The 16194-nt window shown below is 36.0% G+C and overlaps 3 protein-coding genes across 3 annotated transcripts; 1 reads left to right on the top strand and 2 right to left on the bottom strand.

Moving 5' to 3' along the window:
• Positions 1 to 446: 446 nt before the first annotated feature.
• PHYBLDRAFT_130852 (hypothetical protein) lies at positions 447 to 1944 on the bottom strand. Its single transcript, XM_018429389.1, has 7 exons — positions 1853 to 1944; positions 1733 to 1769; positions 1594 to 1632; positions 1368 to 1498; positions 920 to 1264; positions 777 to 843; positions 447 to 650 (listed from the first exon to the last, which is right to left on the bottom strand). Exons 1-7 carry the CDS (start codon positions 1907 to 1909, stop codon positions 481 to 483), a joined length of 846 nt encoding a protein of 281 aa, XP_018296748.1. The 5' UTR covers positions 1910 to 1944; the 3' UTR covers positions 447 to 480.
• Positions 1945 to 3266: 1322 nt separating this feature from the next.
• On the top strand, positions 3267 to 5648 carry PHYBLDRAFT_107369 (hypothetical protein; the record flags this gene model as incomplete). Its single annotated transcript, XM_018427993.1, has 7 exons — positions 3267 to 3474; positions 3587 to 3823; positions 3931 to 4142; positions 4219 to 4402; positions 4478 to 4537; positions 4619 to 5298; positions 5346 to 5648. The coding sequence occupies 7 exons, from the start codon at positions 3267 to 3269 to the stop codon at positions 5646 to 5648; spliced, it is 1884 nt and encodes a 627-aa protein (XP_018296749.1).
• A 236-nt stretch (positions 5649 to 5884) lies between these two features.
• Positions 5885 to 10440, bottom strand: QCR1_3 (ubiquinol-cytochrome c reductase core subunit 2; the record flags this gene model as incomplete). Its single annotated transcript, XM_018428010.1, has 13 exons — positions 5885 to 6480; positions 6587 to 6859; positions 6925 to 7101; positions 7174 to 7492; positions 7580 to 7690; positions 7759 to 7861; positions 7945 to 8195; positions 8297 to 8851; positions 8962 to 9051; positions 9121 to 9233; positions 9305 to 9523; positions 9686 to 9950; positions 10222 to 10440. 13 exons carry the CDS (start codon positions 10438 to 10440, stop codon positions 5885 to 5887), a joined length of 3291 nt encoding a protein of 1096 aa, XP_018296750.1.
• Positions 10441 to 16194: the final 5754 nt, after the last annotated feature.

The raw sequence follows: 16194 nt of genomic DNA on the forward strand, positions 1-16194 counted from the left end.
CATGTCTATGTACAGTTTTTCCCCTTCTTTGTTCTAAACGTATCTTTGGGTGGGTACTCACAAAACATTTGAGTTACAAGCCACGCTTAAATAACCGTATGTGTGCGTGCGTGGGTTACAAGTGTGTGTCAGTAGGGGACTACCAGGGCCTTTTGAATTATAATATGTAAGATGCTTTAATACAATCGATCTCTTTTAAAACAACAACATTAACAACAGAAATATGATGTTATTTATCCTTGTACATCATCATTTTTGAATTGGATGGAAATTGTTGATATGTAATTTACAGAATTTTAACTCCAAAAGCTTTACCATCGTTTTATAAATTAAATGTAAAATAAAACCCCAAAATAAAACAAAGCATATATGCGTACAATGAATAAAGAAAAAGTGAATTCAAAACCTTGCAATTTGTTTATGATTATATGTATGTTTACGTTGTTATTGTTGTGTGTAATCTTTAGAATATATAATATATTATGAATCCTTGGGTTTAGTAATTACGGGAAGATCGTAGCTGTAGAAGGCAAGCTTCAATGTTAAGGCAAAGATACCATGAGCAGCCAAGATAGCCAGCAATAGAATACGAGAGGTCTTTGCGTCTGCTCGTGAAATGACAATGTAGAGGTTCTTGACCAGGAAGAAAGCTACACCAATAAATCCAAACCACACGTTAATATCCAATCAGCTCAAGCAAACACGCGCATTAAAGTTGGCCTAGCCTTTTCCTTGTCTCTTTATCCTTCTCTTTTTTTTTCATGTGTATACATTACCTGTCAAAGCAAATCCAATGGAGACAAATGCCCAGCGTGCATAATCAAAGGGTAGAACACATAAAAGCTAACGCAGAATCGCAGGTCAATTTCTTTCTTTCTTTACTTCTCCTCCCGGTATTTTTTTTAAAAAAAATACTCACAGATACTGGAACCCAAACTGTGAGACTGTAGCCATAGTAGTTAATTATTTCCATAAGGCTGGGTTGGCAACCATAATATTTTGTTGCACCCCAGAGAAGAACAGGCGAGAGAAAGGTGTATGTGTAGACCACAAATACAGCATAGCTAAGTAATCTGAAATCATACACATGGGGGGCTCCGGCCAAATAGGCAGCAAGGGATCCAGCCAGAGAAGAGCACACAAACACAAGAAAAACTACTGTAGTAGAGAGCCAGAAAGGACCGTACATATCTGGTTGGTTGTTGAGTGTATCTGCGGCATAATCGCCAACAGGATACAATGTCTTTACACATCTTTCAATAACCTACACACATATATGTATATATTGTATCAGATATATTCTGTTATAAAAGTACGTGCTACATCCGAAGCTGTAGTCTTGATCCATTCGAGGGTCTTCTTTTTACCTGGGAAGTGTCTACATCAAAAAATCCTGCGTAGTAATCCAATGACCAGATAGGCTTTCCAACCCCTCTAGAGCTGCCCTGCTGCTGTGGTTCAAAGAAATCAGGAGCTCTCATAGAAAGTGGGGGTGGAGCTGTTTTTTTTTTGTTATTATTAGAGAAATAATGGTGTTATTTTGGCTGTTAGTAGATAGTAAGTGCGTAAATCATTTTCTGACATATTATCTACCTCCTGTCGACTTGTTGACACTTGGGCTACTTGAGAAGTCTTATACATAATAGAATTAATGAATAAAAGTATGTGAGTACATTGCTTGATGTTGAAATCTGGAATGTCCTGCATTTTACTTTTCATTATAAACTTTTACCTTGGAATTCAAGCCCATCGCTCTCAATAGTGGCAGGCTTAAAAGCCAAAGATACGAGAAACGAGTTAAAAAAAGTTGGTTTTATTCGTCCAAAGACCATATAAGCAAACTACTCCTAACCTGAGTGTAATTGTCATCCATGTCCACCAGGACATTGTATTGATTCTTTCCGGACATGCTTATTATCACTTTTTATTATACTAAATTGTGGGCTTTGTAGCTCTGCCCTTTTTTTTTGGCTGGTGTGGAAAAGACAAAAATGTCCGTTATCCCAAAGCGGAAGGTGCTTCATGACGTGTTCAGGACCGCTGTGTGCGGTGTATTTATCGTTATTTCTTATGGATTGATAGTTTATCGATTCTCCTAGGGGGCCGACGTTTTTTTCTTCTTTTGATAAATTAAAGTTTTTTTGTGGGACACGACGTTCTAATTTCATCAGATTTGTTAAGGGAAAAAGGTTTAAATCCCTGAGTTTAACATTATTACACCTAGTCCCTAATTACCATCAGTTTCTTATGGATAAAATCACCTTAATAGACACAAAATAACCATTTTAACTCGATATAAAGAAGTATATTGTCAAGTGTTTACTTTTATATTTATAGCTTAATACAACTAATAAAAATATTATAATACAAAGATGTGTAAAATATTAGGTGTACATATTAATTTTTCTCTTTGAAAATATTGTGCCCAGCAGGAAATTCTGGCTTCTATCCTATATATTTAATTATCATATTATTTTAATCCTCATTTTGAAAGATCAAACTTTCGAACTTTTTCTTTCATTTTTTTGATCTGTTCACTCCAATTGACTTTTAAATACAAAAACGAAGAACAATTGTAGCGTTGTTATACTTTTTTTTTTATAAATCAATTCATTCTTATGTTCGGAAAAGTGCAAGAGAAATGATCAATTTATCTTTAAAGAAAATTTGTACTGTCACTATATGATGTTAATTCGACCTTAATTTACCTTTATTTGGCGAACTTAATAAATATGGAAATAGAATGTGTACTGCCACATACATCCCTTTTTATATAAAAGCCTTGGACTTTCTGATATACATATATATATATATATATATGCGCGTGTGTGAAACTGTTACAATCATTCGTCATCAGAACTTCATTGACAAGATAGGTCTAATAGCAAGATCCTAATAGCCCTGGACCAATAGACTAACCACATGGACAGGTCATTTTCTTTTATATATATATCTTTCTCTACTGATACGGTACCGATCCTGTTAGACGTTATATTTACTCTGCTGTTCCAATAAATTGACGGGTGTTATTCATTTATTTTTGCGTTCAAAAAATGTAAATTTTAATGAACACAAAAGTAATATAGGCAAACCCAAATAAATACATATTTTATCTATCTATCTATCTATCTATCTATATAAATATTTCCCTTTACAATCACCTCAAACTATTTTATTAGCCTCTCTTTTTAATCTTATTCATTTTCCTTCTTCTTTCTATTTCTCTTTGTATTCCAAAAAAAAGGAATAAGCACTATTACATTCCAATGAGTTTACTCTTCGCAAGAAAGGCCTTTTCTTCTGTAAAGCTTGGGCATCCTTTATTTCGTTCGTCTCGTCTTGTGGGAGGATGTCTACCCAGATATATCCATAGTTTACCGCCAGGATTTATTTCTGACCCAAAGTATGATAAAGCTGTCCAGCTTACAGAGCTGAGAGGTGTCAATATTACCCATGATCCATTATTATCTAAAGGTAAATAAAGATACATACAACGAGGTGCACCACGAGTAATTATTAACCTACAAGCCTTGTTTGAATATATATATATATATATATATAACAAACAAATAAACAAACAAAAAAGGCACGGCATTTTCAATGGACGAACGTGAGCGTCTCTCTATCCGTGGGTTAGTTCCTCCACGCCAACAAAATATGGAAATGCAACTAAAGCGTGTGAAACGTAACATGGCACATTGTGAAACACCATTATCCAAGTTTATTTTCTTGAATGCATTACAAGACCGTAATGAAACCCTGTTTTATAAGCTGGTTATTGATAATATCAAAGAAATGGCTGGAATTATCTACACACCCACAGGTAGCCCAACTTAAACTCATATATTTAAAGGCCAATATTCTAGCCAAGCCCATTAATTTGTTTTAAAAACTTAAAATAACTTTATTATTGTATCCTTATTTATATAGTTGGCCTTGCTAGTCAAAAATCTCATTCAATCTATCGTCGATCTCGAGGCATGTATTTTTCTGCCCAAGACAGAGGAAACATGTCTGCTATGGTATACAACTGGCCCCACCCGGATGTAGATGTAATTGTTGTCACTGATGGATCGCGTATTCTTGGCCTGGGCGATCTGGGTGCAAATGGAATGCAGATTCCTGTGGGAAAACTCAGTCTGGTTTGTCTTTATGATGCACTAAATGACAACTGATAATTATAAAATTAATGAGTCTTGTTTCGTATATCTTCTATAGTATGTTGCAGCTGGAGGTATTCACCCTCGTACAGTTCTTCCGGTAGTATTGGATGTCGGAACAAATAATCAAGAATTGCTTCATGATCCATTATACCTTGGTCTACCTCAACCACGACTCAAAGGAGAAGAATATTATGCAATGGTTGATGAATGGGTTAGAGCTGTTACAGGTCGATGGCCAAGTAAGTATACTATCTAAATGTTTGTGTGTGTGTGTGCGCTTATATTAACAATTCATAATCGAATGTGTTTAATAGATGTACTGATCCAGTTTGAAGACTTTAAACATCCTCACGCTTACAATCTCTTGAACAAATGTAACATTTAATATCATCAACTTGGCAATACACCTTAATCAGGCAAAAATCTTAATTAACCATACATCCAAATCTCTATAGATCGAAACAAAATTACATGTTTCAATGATGATATCCAATCAACATCCACAATCACTTTGGCTGGAATTCTGGCGTCTCTTAAAGCCCGTGGGAGGGAACAAGAAGATCTTGCTAAAGAACGCATCATTTGTGTCGGTGCGGGGTCAGCAGGCGTGGGTGTGTGCGAAGGTATAATTGACTGCATGGTAACTCAAGGAAAAGTAAAATCCCGTGAAGAGGCCTATGAAAGTATTTTTATGCTTGACCAGGATGGGTTACTCGGCAACCATTCTCTTGCTATGAAAGACCCGTCAAACTTCCATCAGTCTTCTCAGCGCGAAGAACCATTGGACGAGCTCCAATTGAGATATGTTAAGAAAGATTTACCCGACCGACTTGGTCTCGAAGCTCTGGTTGAGACGGTTAAACCAACTGTAATTTTGGGACTAACCGGCATTAGAGGAGTATTTACTGAAAAAGCGATTCGTACCATGTCGCGTTACCAAGAAAAGCCCGTAATATTTCCATTGAGTAATCCTGACACACACGCAGAATGTACGGCCGAAGAAGCCTTTGAGTGGTCCGATGGGCGAGCTATATTTGCTTCTGGTAGTCCATTTGAGAATGTGGAGCTAAAGGGTGGCAAGATAGGACACACAAACCAGTGCAACAATTCATACAGCTTTCCTGTAAGTAGTATAGTTTATATTTCACCAAAAGACAAATTGTACTTATGTCGTATAAATAGGGTATTGGTCTTGGAGTAACTGTGTCAAAAGCCAGCCGAGTAACATCTACGATGTTCCTAGAGGCAGCCAAAGTTATTGCTGAACTAGCAACAGAAGATGAGCTTAAGCAAGGAATACTGTTTCCTAGCGTCAGTAAGCTGCGCGATGTTTCTCACAAAGTTGCAACTCGTGTATGCGAAGTTGCGTATACTGAAGGTGTAGCAAAAGCTACTTTAAAAGAGGGTGAACTTCTCAGTGATTTGGTAAAAGATTCAATGTACACTCCTGAATACGTTCCTTTGGTACACTTTGAACATGAATAAAACTGTTTTTTTAATGAATGTAATCTTACTGCTGAAAAAAAAAGATTAATACAAGCGAAGAGGTGAAAAACTAGATAGAATATATGAGATATAAAGAAACAAGAACAAATTATTAGTCAAGTATTAAGCTAAAAAGAATCCAAGTCAACTTGACATATACGTAATATATAGTAACACTTCTAGACCAATTTTCCAACCTCTCCTTTCTCCCGTCCGTCCTTCCTTCCTTCTTCCATTTAAAACTTTGCCAACGGCACAGCCGCAGGGCCCAAATGCATTCTACTCTTAAAATCTACTGGGTCGGTAATAATACAGTTGCCTTTCGGGAGTTTGGTGTGATCTCTTGCTACGGCCTCTTGTTTAGCGTTGAGTGCAACCGGATCAATAGCGTCCGCAGAAGATAGTCGACGTGCTGTGGCTTTGTTATCCACACTAACAAATGTACCATCGATCTGACCATTTACAGATGCATTGTCTGTCATACCCATCGCAGTTGTCAACTTGGCCATAAGAGACGTAATTTCATCTTCATTGGCTTTGCTCTCGTCTGTTAACTTTTCACGCAAAATTGCCAGCATAGATGCTTCGCCTGCATCCCCACGCTCTACAGCATCCCTCAAGTCATCAATGCTTAAGCGTGTAATACCCTGAGAGATCAAACAGGTATGAAGAGACTCGATATTAACTTTGTACTTTGGTGTAATAGTCTTCTGGGATTGGAGATGAACAGAGATCTTTCTAACTGTAGGAGACTCTGGGCTGATGTATTGGTCAATAAACTCAAGCATGGATTCCTTTGTAACAGACTTGAGCTCCTTAATGTCCGTTTCAACTGATAGAATAATAAACATTAGTATACTATGTTTATCTCTCATTTTTCTTTTCTGTTTTTGATTATTTCGAGTCAAATACAGAAATTATAGAGGTAGAAAGTTTACCTTGATCGAACTCATAATAACCAGAATGGATTTGGGACCAGTACTTGCTTGCCTCTTGTCCAAGATTCTTATCCTTTTCCATCTTCTTGGAGATCAGTGATTGAAGCTGTGCCTGGTATTCAGAGTCAGACATATTGGCCACCAAATCTCTGAGCTTTCCAAGGAAATTTTCGATACGGTTTTCAAGATAAACTGTATCCCGTTCACTCTGCAAAATAAAGCGCATGCCCATTGAGCCCGTTTGTTTTCGTACACCACTGATGACCAAATAGCCTTTAAAAAATAAGTAGCTTTAATACGGAAAATAAAACATATGGATAATATATATATATATGTACCTAATTGTTCCTTGGTACGCAACTGATCGAAACAAGGTTCTTGAGCAATCTGAGCCAACAGACCGAGTCTTGCACGTAATGGAATCTGAGTGACATTGCCAACTTGGATGAGATATTCGATACCAGAGTTGACATTGTTTGGATCTTCCACCTGGTGCTTATATACCCATTTTGTTCCTTTTTTTTTAAAAAAAAAAAAGTTATATTATTTAACTCACAGCATTTATTAGTGTGTATAGCCATTTTCACTCTTACCTTTTGGAATAACTACACTGCGATGACAGATTATTTGACTGGGGAGCAATTCCTTGGGCTGCAATGTATCTAAAGCTGACATCAGCATCTTTTCAGCATCTTCTTTGACGATATTGCCATGAACCAATGCTTCCAGATGAAGGTGTGACAAAATTGTAGGATAGAACTCTTGTATATCTTTAGCTGTGATATCGTCAAGTTCTTTAAGTTTTTCGGCATTTGTCCACATCTTATCTTGGGTGAAGTAAGAAAGATAGTAGAGGGCATGCTGATAAGGGGACTCTAAAGAAAAGTTCTTGTAGGATCTACGCAACTGATAGTAGTTCAGGTCATTGTTTCTTTCTTTAGCTCGATCTTCTCAATTTTGAATTGTGCAAAATACCCTTTAAAAAATACATACCTGATCCTTCAATAACTTGAACCGCTCAGCGTCCACTTCAAAGGTACACATTTTCTGTACAACCTTCTCCAACAAAAGAGATAGCTTATCGTTGTATCCACCCAAAGACAACTATGTGTGTATTCACTTAAGCTCTTTAGAAACCGCACAACTTTTAAAGATTCTCATCAAAAAATTACCAGCATTCCTTCCAATAGGTTCTCAATATTGTAACACAGTCCTGCTACTTCAGCATCATAAGCATACTCATTCAAAGAATCCTTCAACAAATCAGTGTAAAGTCTGGCCAAGAATACCAAAAAACAAATCCAGTTATCAATAGTCTTTTTCCTATGCACTGTTCCCATTATTATCATTATTATTACCTTGTCTTGACGCAGTTGGCAGGAGTTGCATAGGCGAGTGGGCTACGCAGCAAGATACAAACATTCGCTCTAGGAACCCAGAATGTATCATCTTTCTTGTGCCACAAACGCAGCTTTGGAGTGTTGACAATAAGTTCAGGCTTCTTAGCCTTTTCATCGATTTTCTTTTTGTTTATTTCAAAATCTGTAGGAATAAAATCGTTTGTGGCGGGAAGGTGAAGAGCGTCATCTCCCTTGAGGTTGTTCAAGTACTATATTTTGCGAACTTAGCTCAACCTCTAAATTATCCAATCTTCGTTTTTCTTCTTTTTTCATTCTTTTTGGTAAAAAAATAAAATAAAAAAAAACTTACCTGGTTGAGATTGTCATCAAAGTCTCTGACCTCGTATTCAGTTCCGTACCAACGTTCCTTTTTTGTGAATTGAACACCCTTGGGAGGTGTCTGGGAAGCCAACATTATACGGAAGTTATCAGGACGAAGCCAGGATAGGTTCTCTTCGATCAACTCTGGATTATATTCTCTGATCAGACTAGGTCCACTCAGGATGTACTCCGAAGGATATCCGTGTTGCATAAGACCTGCCATGCGGGAAGCATACTGGGAAGCAGGCGATTTCTCCTTGAAACGGAATGCAAGTGAAGCGAGAGATTGGACCTCATTGAATATGTCCTTTTGAACACCAGATTTTTTTAGGAGCTCGATGTAGTTGAATACGGCCAAAATGACCTCCTCATAATGGGCCAAGCCATCTTCTGTGAGGTCAATGTTGACACGCATAAATTCAAAGCCAATGCCGCCATGAATGGAGCCTGCCTGAATGTAGTTTGCCCACCCGTGCTTCTTTAGCAGTGACAGAACAGAGCCTCGTCCTTCATGACCAATCAAATGGGAAATATAGCAGCCAGGCTAAATAAAATTGTATTATTAGATCATATGTAAGCACATGGTATTTTATTGATAAGCGCAAAAAAGTTCCCATTTGATTCTTTAAATTTTTGTAGATCAGGTGTATTTACCTGAACAGCATAGAGAGGCCTTTGGTCCGGGAAAGGAAATGTCATCTCCAAAGAGCGAACATCCTTGACCGGTTTGACAAAAATTTGTTTCTAAAGATAGTCTGGATTAACATTGCGAGCCTTGAATATAGATTGTGTGTGTGCATGTGTGTAGCTTACCATAAGTTCATTTTTTGTTAATGGGTGGTTAGGGAAACTAGGAGGATCAATTCCCTTGTTACGGACATCCTTGAATTTCTCGACGGTCCATTCTGTTAATTCCTCAAGAGTTTCTAGAAATTACAAAGGAAAAAAAAAGGGGTTGGGTTACAATTAAACTCAACTTTCAATCTCGTAAATTTACCTCGTCCGAGTACAACCAATTTCATGATGTTGGCTGAGTAATAAGAGTCATGGAATTTAAGCAATTCTGTACGAATGTCTTGGCCTTTTTTACGAGGATCTTCAGAAAGGGTCTCCATGTTTCCAGTACCAAAGTGACAGTAAGGGTGATTAGGGTTGCTCAATGTCTTTTCCAATTGAAACATACGCCAGCTATCCTGCTGGATATTTTTCTTGTGTTCTAAGCTCAGCTGATGAGTATCATTTATGCATGTAATGACGATGATAGTGGAACACACACACACACACATTGTGCGTGTTTGTGATCCGTTATTTCCCTCTTTGTGATTTCTCTTTTCTTTTTCATTTATTTCTTCACAAGAAAAACAGACTTATCACTCACCAGAGTCGACAGCCTTGAGTTCTCTTTCCGTACAACTATCGGAAAACAAAGGACTGATAAAGAACTGTGCAAAACGGTCAAGAGCGCCTTCAAGATGCTCATGACCAACTTCAAAGTAATAGTTTGTATTCTCGAGACCAGTAAAGGCGTTAGAGAATCCGGAATGATCAGACAAATACTGGCCATAGTCATTTTCCTTCGGGTATTTCTCAGTTCCCATGAATAACAAGTGCTCGCAAAAGTGAGCGAGACCTTGAAGTTCAGTCTATGGTATTTGATTGAGTCAATAGGCAAATCAAAAGAGGTTTAGTTACCAATATAATAATTTCTCAGTACATCTTTTTTTTTTCTTTTATTAAAAAATTAAAGTGTTCTTCCCCGCAATTATGTTTTACACAAACACAGACACAAACACAAACACGCATACACACGCATACACATACAAATGTATATGTATGCACACGTACACGTACACGTACACACTAAATTACACTTTCAACTCATTCTATATATCTCTTCCCAAAATAATAACTTACCGGGTCACTCAAATGCCCGACATGAACATCCAATGCGGCACTTGACTTGTCAGTGTTCTTGTCATGCATGAGTAAGACTTCGAGATCATTACTTGTAAGCTTGATCAAGCGATACTGGCGGTCATCATTATCGGACTTTTCTAAGGGATGGGCATAAGTCCAGTACTTGCCCGAACTGGAGAGCTCCCAGCCGGACTGTTGGTTTGGTTCAGAAGGCATGACAAAAAATAAAGTGTTGTAATCTAGTTTCTTTTTGGTTTTTGCGAATGTACAAGGTAAATTTGTGATCAAGAAGATGAGAAAGGAAGTGAATTGAGTGTGCAAGAAAGGAACCTAGGCGACTTAAAAAACCCTAAAAAGAAAAAGAAAAAAAGAAAAATGAGGGATCCGTCATTATCGGTATGCAAGTTTAACAGTCACCTCGCTAGTGCGTGTGCACGGCATTTAAATACAGTTAGTTTGAAGAGGTATTACAGTTTTAACACTTCAAACACAGAAAATGCTATGTTTTTTTTGGACGAATCAAAATTAAAATAAGACAAAAAGTTTACCTTTTTTGGATAAAATAAAATAAAATTAAGTTCAGATATTTGGAAAATTGAATTCAGACGGAAAGATTACATTTTAAAAGATAATGTGGTTTATCTGTAGGGTGTAGGAAAGAGTTATATTAATCATACAATGCGTTGATTATCGTTATATGCTGAGACTTGGTACTGAAACCTGAACGAGCGGTTGTTATTGGCTATTTTAGAGAAAACAAGAAGATGTCAAAGATATTTTTCATAGCTAAAATGTCATGATTCCAAACAATATCACTAGCCTTTTTTTTTTGACACTACAATATTGAATGCACTCTTCGCTTTGATTCTCTAGGCATTACATTTTTGACATCTTTCTCTCTCCACAGAAGCTACATACTTGGCTTGTTCAATATTCATTTACCACTCAAAGAGAAATATTACTACCAGGATATCTCTATAAAGTCTTTATTATCGAATTCAATGGCCCTGGTCTCTTCCCTATCATGCTTGCCAAAAAATTACAGTAAAAAAAAGCAGCGATTGCTGTTATAGCAGGCTTTGAGCTACTGTTAAGGAAGGGGAGGAGTGTATAATAGGTTAAGCCTTTTTCTTTCTGTCTTAACACCAGCAGATTGTCTCGTATTGTACTTCTCACTGTTATAGGTAAAGCGCTAGCAGATTTCGTCCTTGGCTTTTTTTAATATAGCCTTTAAAATTGAATATTTATCGGTATAAGTTTTCGATAAGGCAGGTGAGTTGATTAGCCTTTGGTCTCTGCGGGTATTTTTTCAAAAACCTTTTAATCACAAAGGTTTCTTTCTTTTTACCAGCATCAGAAGATTACTCCATTTGATTTCTCTTCGTATATAATGTACCTGTTGATCTTTCTTGAGTATCCAAATCTCAAGAATATCATAAATTTTCAACATCGCTTTTCGTTTTCCGTTTAAATGTCTCAAGTGTATGCTGTTTATCTATTTCTGCCTGTATCTTTTTAGAAATATGATAAGGAGTGGCAGAAGTATATGCAGTAGGTACAGAGTTATAAGCTGTTACCACAGAAAAAAGAGCCGAGTTAACCAACTCGATACCTTGGAAAAAATAAGCAAAGGGTATTCTCGTTATATGAATGTTTTAATACTTAGTTTTCAAAAACTTTGGTATTTTTGATAGACTTTCAGATATACTCTCTTGATTCCGTTCGATTGATTAGTAACATTTTATACTAGAAAAAAATAGCATCGATGTAATAAGTTTAGTTGCTGGTGAAGTTGGAATATAAGCTTCGTTCATTCAGGAAAAAATCAATAAATTTATGAATTTTTTTTTGCTATTTCATTGTTTTTAGGGGTTTGACAGTTCACTTTAAGGGTATTGTCTAAATCAATTTTATTCTCGTAAACGGCTATTAGGGCTTTCATTCTCTTTATATGTATTCCATCTTTTTTGCTATATTTCTAATAGCTTATTCTCTGTCCTTTTAATTATAGTGTTCACTCTCCCCAAGTCATCTCCTGTCTCAAGATTTACATATTTAGTAACTTTTAATTCTAGTTCCGAATGTTTAATCGGAGTTTGCTTTTCTAAGTACCTGACTTTCATTTGTGTTTTATCCATAAAAAAATAGCATTTTCTGAATTTGAAGTGTAAAAAACTGTAATATGCAACGTTTGATGAAACCCGTTTACCCAAGGAAAAAGACATCACATCTCGAACAAATACAATATCTAATAATTAAGAGAAAATACGGGTTTGATCCCTGAAATAATAATAGTAAGAGTACATATAATATATACATACATAGTAAGAGACTAAAACGCCTATTAGTAAATCTTAAATAAAATCATAAATCATAATTCGGTCTCGTCAAAGAACCCATTTCTTTTGTGTGTATTTCATACACTATAAAGAACCTGCTTATTCTGGAATCAAACTGAAAGCTCCTTTATTTTTAGAAAGTGTGAAATACTATATGTGTTTACTATTCTCTTGGCCATCAAATTTATGGATATTATTTTGGTATTGGGGAAGTTTCTAACATCAATGTTGGGCATTCTTGGTCTCAATTTACTATATTTTGGATCTTCTTTAGCTTCTTCTTTTCTTAGTGTTCGATGGTCCCGTTGTACTAGAAAATATAGTCTAATAAGTCATCCAGCATGTGTTCTTGGGATGTCCGGCGCAGTTTGTACAACATGGGCATTTTTCTCTTCATTATAGCAATATAATACACAGAATTGAATTCATATCTTTGAAAAGACAGTTATAAGCTCCTTTGAACCAGCAATTAATACTCCTTTGCTATAAGAATTCTAGGCGCAACGATAATTATAGATACTAATATTAAAGCATTGGAGTTCCAGCTATATATCTTTAAAAAAAACACTTAATCTTCTGTCGAGAACTTCTTTGGCTCTTTTCTGTAACTAATATGTAAAAGAAATAGAAATAAAAATACTTAATAGTCTTTTATAACACACACGCACACATATTGAGTACTTAAAATGTCTGCATTGTGTCATAGACCCTCGCTGCCAAAAATGTTTGGATCCCCGCAAAAATGCAATAAATTAAGAAAAGTAAAATAAAAAGAAGAAAAAAACTTTTTCCCAATTTTATTAATCGAATTCAATACTCAAGATACCTCTTCACCAGAAAACACCTGCGGTCCATACAAGAAAAGCGATTCCTACAAATATAGAGTCGTTATGTACCTACATTTAACAGATTACACGGTAGCATGGACTTCATTAGTGGTAGGCATGAGTCTATCGACTGTCAAGTAAATCATTAAAAGAGTATATGAAACAAAATCTCCAAAGCCAATACGAGATTCCAGGCGACCTAAAAATATTGGCAAAAGGACAGAAATACATCTTGTCCAAGTAGTTTGAAAGGATCCCTTTGCCTCATATTATAGGCTAAAAGTCTCTTTAAAGAAGATGGAGGTATTTGTCTGTAGCAAGACAATAATCGGTTGCCTCAAGCGTTTGGGCTTTGGATTATATACCGCAGCCTGCAAACCGGCCAGAACAAAAACTCACAAGAAAAGACGATTGGATTGGACTCGTGAGCATGTCAATTGGGCGGATTACCAGTGGAAAGGTGTAGTGTGGTCATATGAATTACAATTTACAGTAGAGGGGAACGATGAAGGAGCTAGGTCGACCAGAAAAGTTGGTAAAAGGATAGCGTAAAGATCTGGCGCTGTTTTTGGGCCTTTGGTGCTCCTTTATTGCAACGTAAACCGAGACCAATATGTGAACACTTTGGCTCTGAACTTCCTCCCTTAGTCCCAAAATCTTTTGCAGGAACAGAATAGGCGCCTCATGTCCCAAGAAGACAACGCCAGATGTCATGCTGGGTCATTCGAGGTGGTAGAAAAAGTGATGAGAGGGCCAGTATAAACAATGTTAATGACTTGAAGGTTGTAATGCAACGAGAGTGACGAAGAATAGATGTTGAACTTGCATCAACTTTGATCGGCAGCATGCAACATCGATGCCAGGCTGTAATTGAGACCAAAGGAGGTCATACCAAATATTAATTTTTATTTATTTTTTATATCTCAATAATAAACATGCATATTATCTTTTATTTGAAGTTTGAAGTTTGAAGACTTTGGCTATAATTACTGATGAGCATTTGCATGTTGAATATATGTCATGATTTCTTTCATGGATTTTTTGGACTCAGAAGTCGAAACGTGTTTGACCGTGGCTGCAAAACACTATGCGTTTTTTTTGGACCAATTATAAGAAAAAAATAGGCACCTAAAAAAGGTATAGCTCTTCCATGCCTAAACTATTTTATTGGATTAGATTGAGAATAATCTAAAATCCCATAAATCGTATTTGCCAGAAAGCGAAACTAATAGGCTAAAATATGGAACGCTATTGGCTATAAAAATTACGGACTCTTAAGGGAATTACGAGGTCGGTAATCTTTAAGTCGGATTTATAAATCCTGCCATTTCCTACAGTGATATATAATTCATCAGTCATAAACCAAAACATATGGACTTCACTTCCAAAAGATGACGCTAAGCATAGAATTTAATTGGTGTAAAAACCATCGAGACTACTTTGTAAAACTGATGTTTTTTTTTCGGTAAGACATTTTCGATATGAGCTACAAATCCACTATATTTAGGAGCTTATATATATATATTGCATTTGCAATTGCGGCTACATTACCGAGTATGCTGATGAGTACTTTTACCCTAATAAATAATATAATTTTCTAAAGGGCACCATTAGGAAGAAAGTTTTTAAGTCAGGACTTGACGACTTTCAATCTTTTAACTTATCGGCACCCTTCGCAGATATCATCTTTTATTGGACAATAATGCGGGCTCAAAAGTATAAGTCTAAAGGCTTTAAATTTTAGCAATCTAAATTCTTCAACTTTAAATGTTTGAGCGATGAGAATTCTAGTAATATGTTGTGTAGTAATGAGAAAAACTCAGTGATAAAGAAAATTGAAATAATATAGGGCAGCTAGCTCATAGCCAGGTTATTCGAGCTACCAACCTCATCAGAGTTAAAAAAATATGATATGCACCTTTTCTTTTGTTAGGTAGCGTATTTTTGAATAAATATTTAAAAATATATATTAATTATGGATGGGTTGTTTCTCTTGGGTATTTGAAGGATATTTTGCAGCTAGTTGTGGTTTCCCCCAAATATAAATATATAATTTATACCATTAATAGTGTTTCGACCGTTTTGTCAACAGAATTGCTGTGTGCATGCATCATACATATTTCAGCACATGGCATCGGTCAGAAATTAGGTTATTATACCTTTTAATATGATAGTATTAAAATACGCTAGGAAATGTTGATTTGAATATGTCCCAGGTTTAAACCAGGTTAATAGATTCTTTTATACTACTTGTAACTCTTTTCTCTTTGTATGTATATACTAACTGACTAGTGTAAGAGTAATACTAAAACGTATGTTGAATAATGTAGTTAGGTGCATAAGTAACGGTAACCAAGCAAGATATGGTAGTATGTAAGTAGCAGTGGTATGTAAACACTATGTCTGAGTACCCCTACTGCTTTTTAAATGTCTTGCTATTCTTTTAGTGTACTTTCCAAAAAAGGACATGACCCTTTCATAAAATATGTCATCGCCAAAACAGGAAATTAAGGGTCAGAAATCGATATGTACCGTCCCTGATCAAATTATTATTAATATTTTTTTATTGTACTATACCAATTGTGAATTTATTGGTACTGAGTAGAGAGGATCGGTTACCTGCAGTACTACGCAATTAGATACTTATTGACAGACTTACTCTTCATTTTGTCCCAAAGTAAGTAAAGTAATTGGAAGTGGATCATTTTATCATTAGCCCTCAAATTAGCTTTTTTTTATCTTTCTTTTTCTCTATGTGTGTGTTTCTGTTTAGCTTTATATTTATTTATTTATTTATATTCAAA

This window comes from Phycomyces blakesleeanus (assembly GCF_001638985.1).
Source record: "Phycomyces blakesleeanus NRRL 1555(-) unplaced genomic scaffold PHYBLscaffold_3, whole genome shotgun sequence".
In the NCBI taxonomy this organism is placed as follows: domain Eukaryota; kingdom Fungi; phylum Mucoromycota; class Mucoromycetes; order Mucorales; family Phycomycetaceae; genus Phycomyces; species Phycomyces blakesleeanus.

Bases quoted from the DNA above. Each gene is read 5' to 3' on its own strand.
- PHYBLDRAFT_130852 (XM_018429389.1), bottom strand. From the start codon at position 1,909: ATGTCCGGAAAGAATCAATACAATGTCCTGGTGGACATGGATGACAAT. The intron at 1,633-1,732 runs GTAAAAGTTTAT...ATTATGTATAAG, and splicing joins CGATGGGCTTGAATTCCAAG to ACTTCTCAAGTAGCCCAAGT. The intron at 844-919 runs GTGAGTATTTTT...ATTCTGCGTTAG, and splicing joins CAGTTTGGGTTCCAGTATCT to CTTTTATGTGTTCTACCCTT.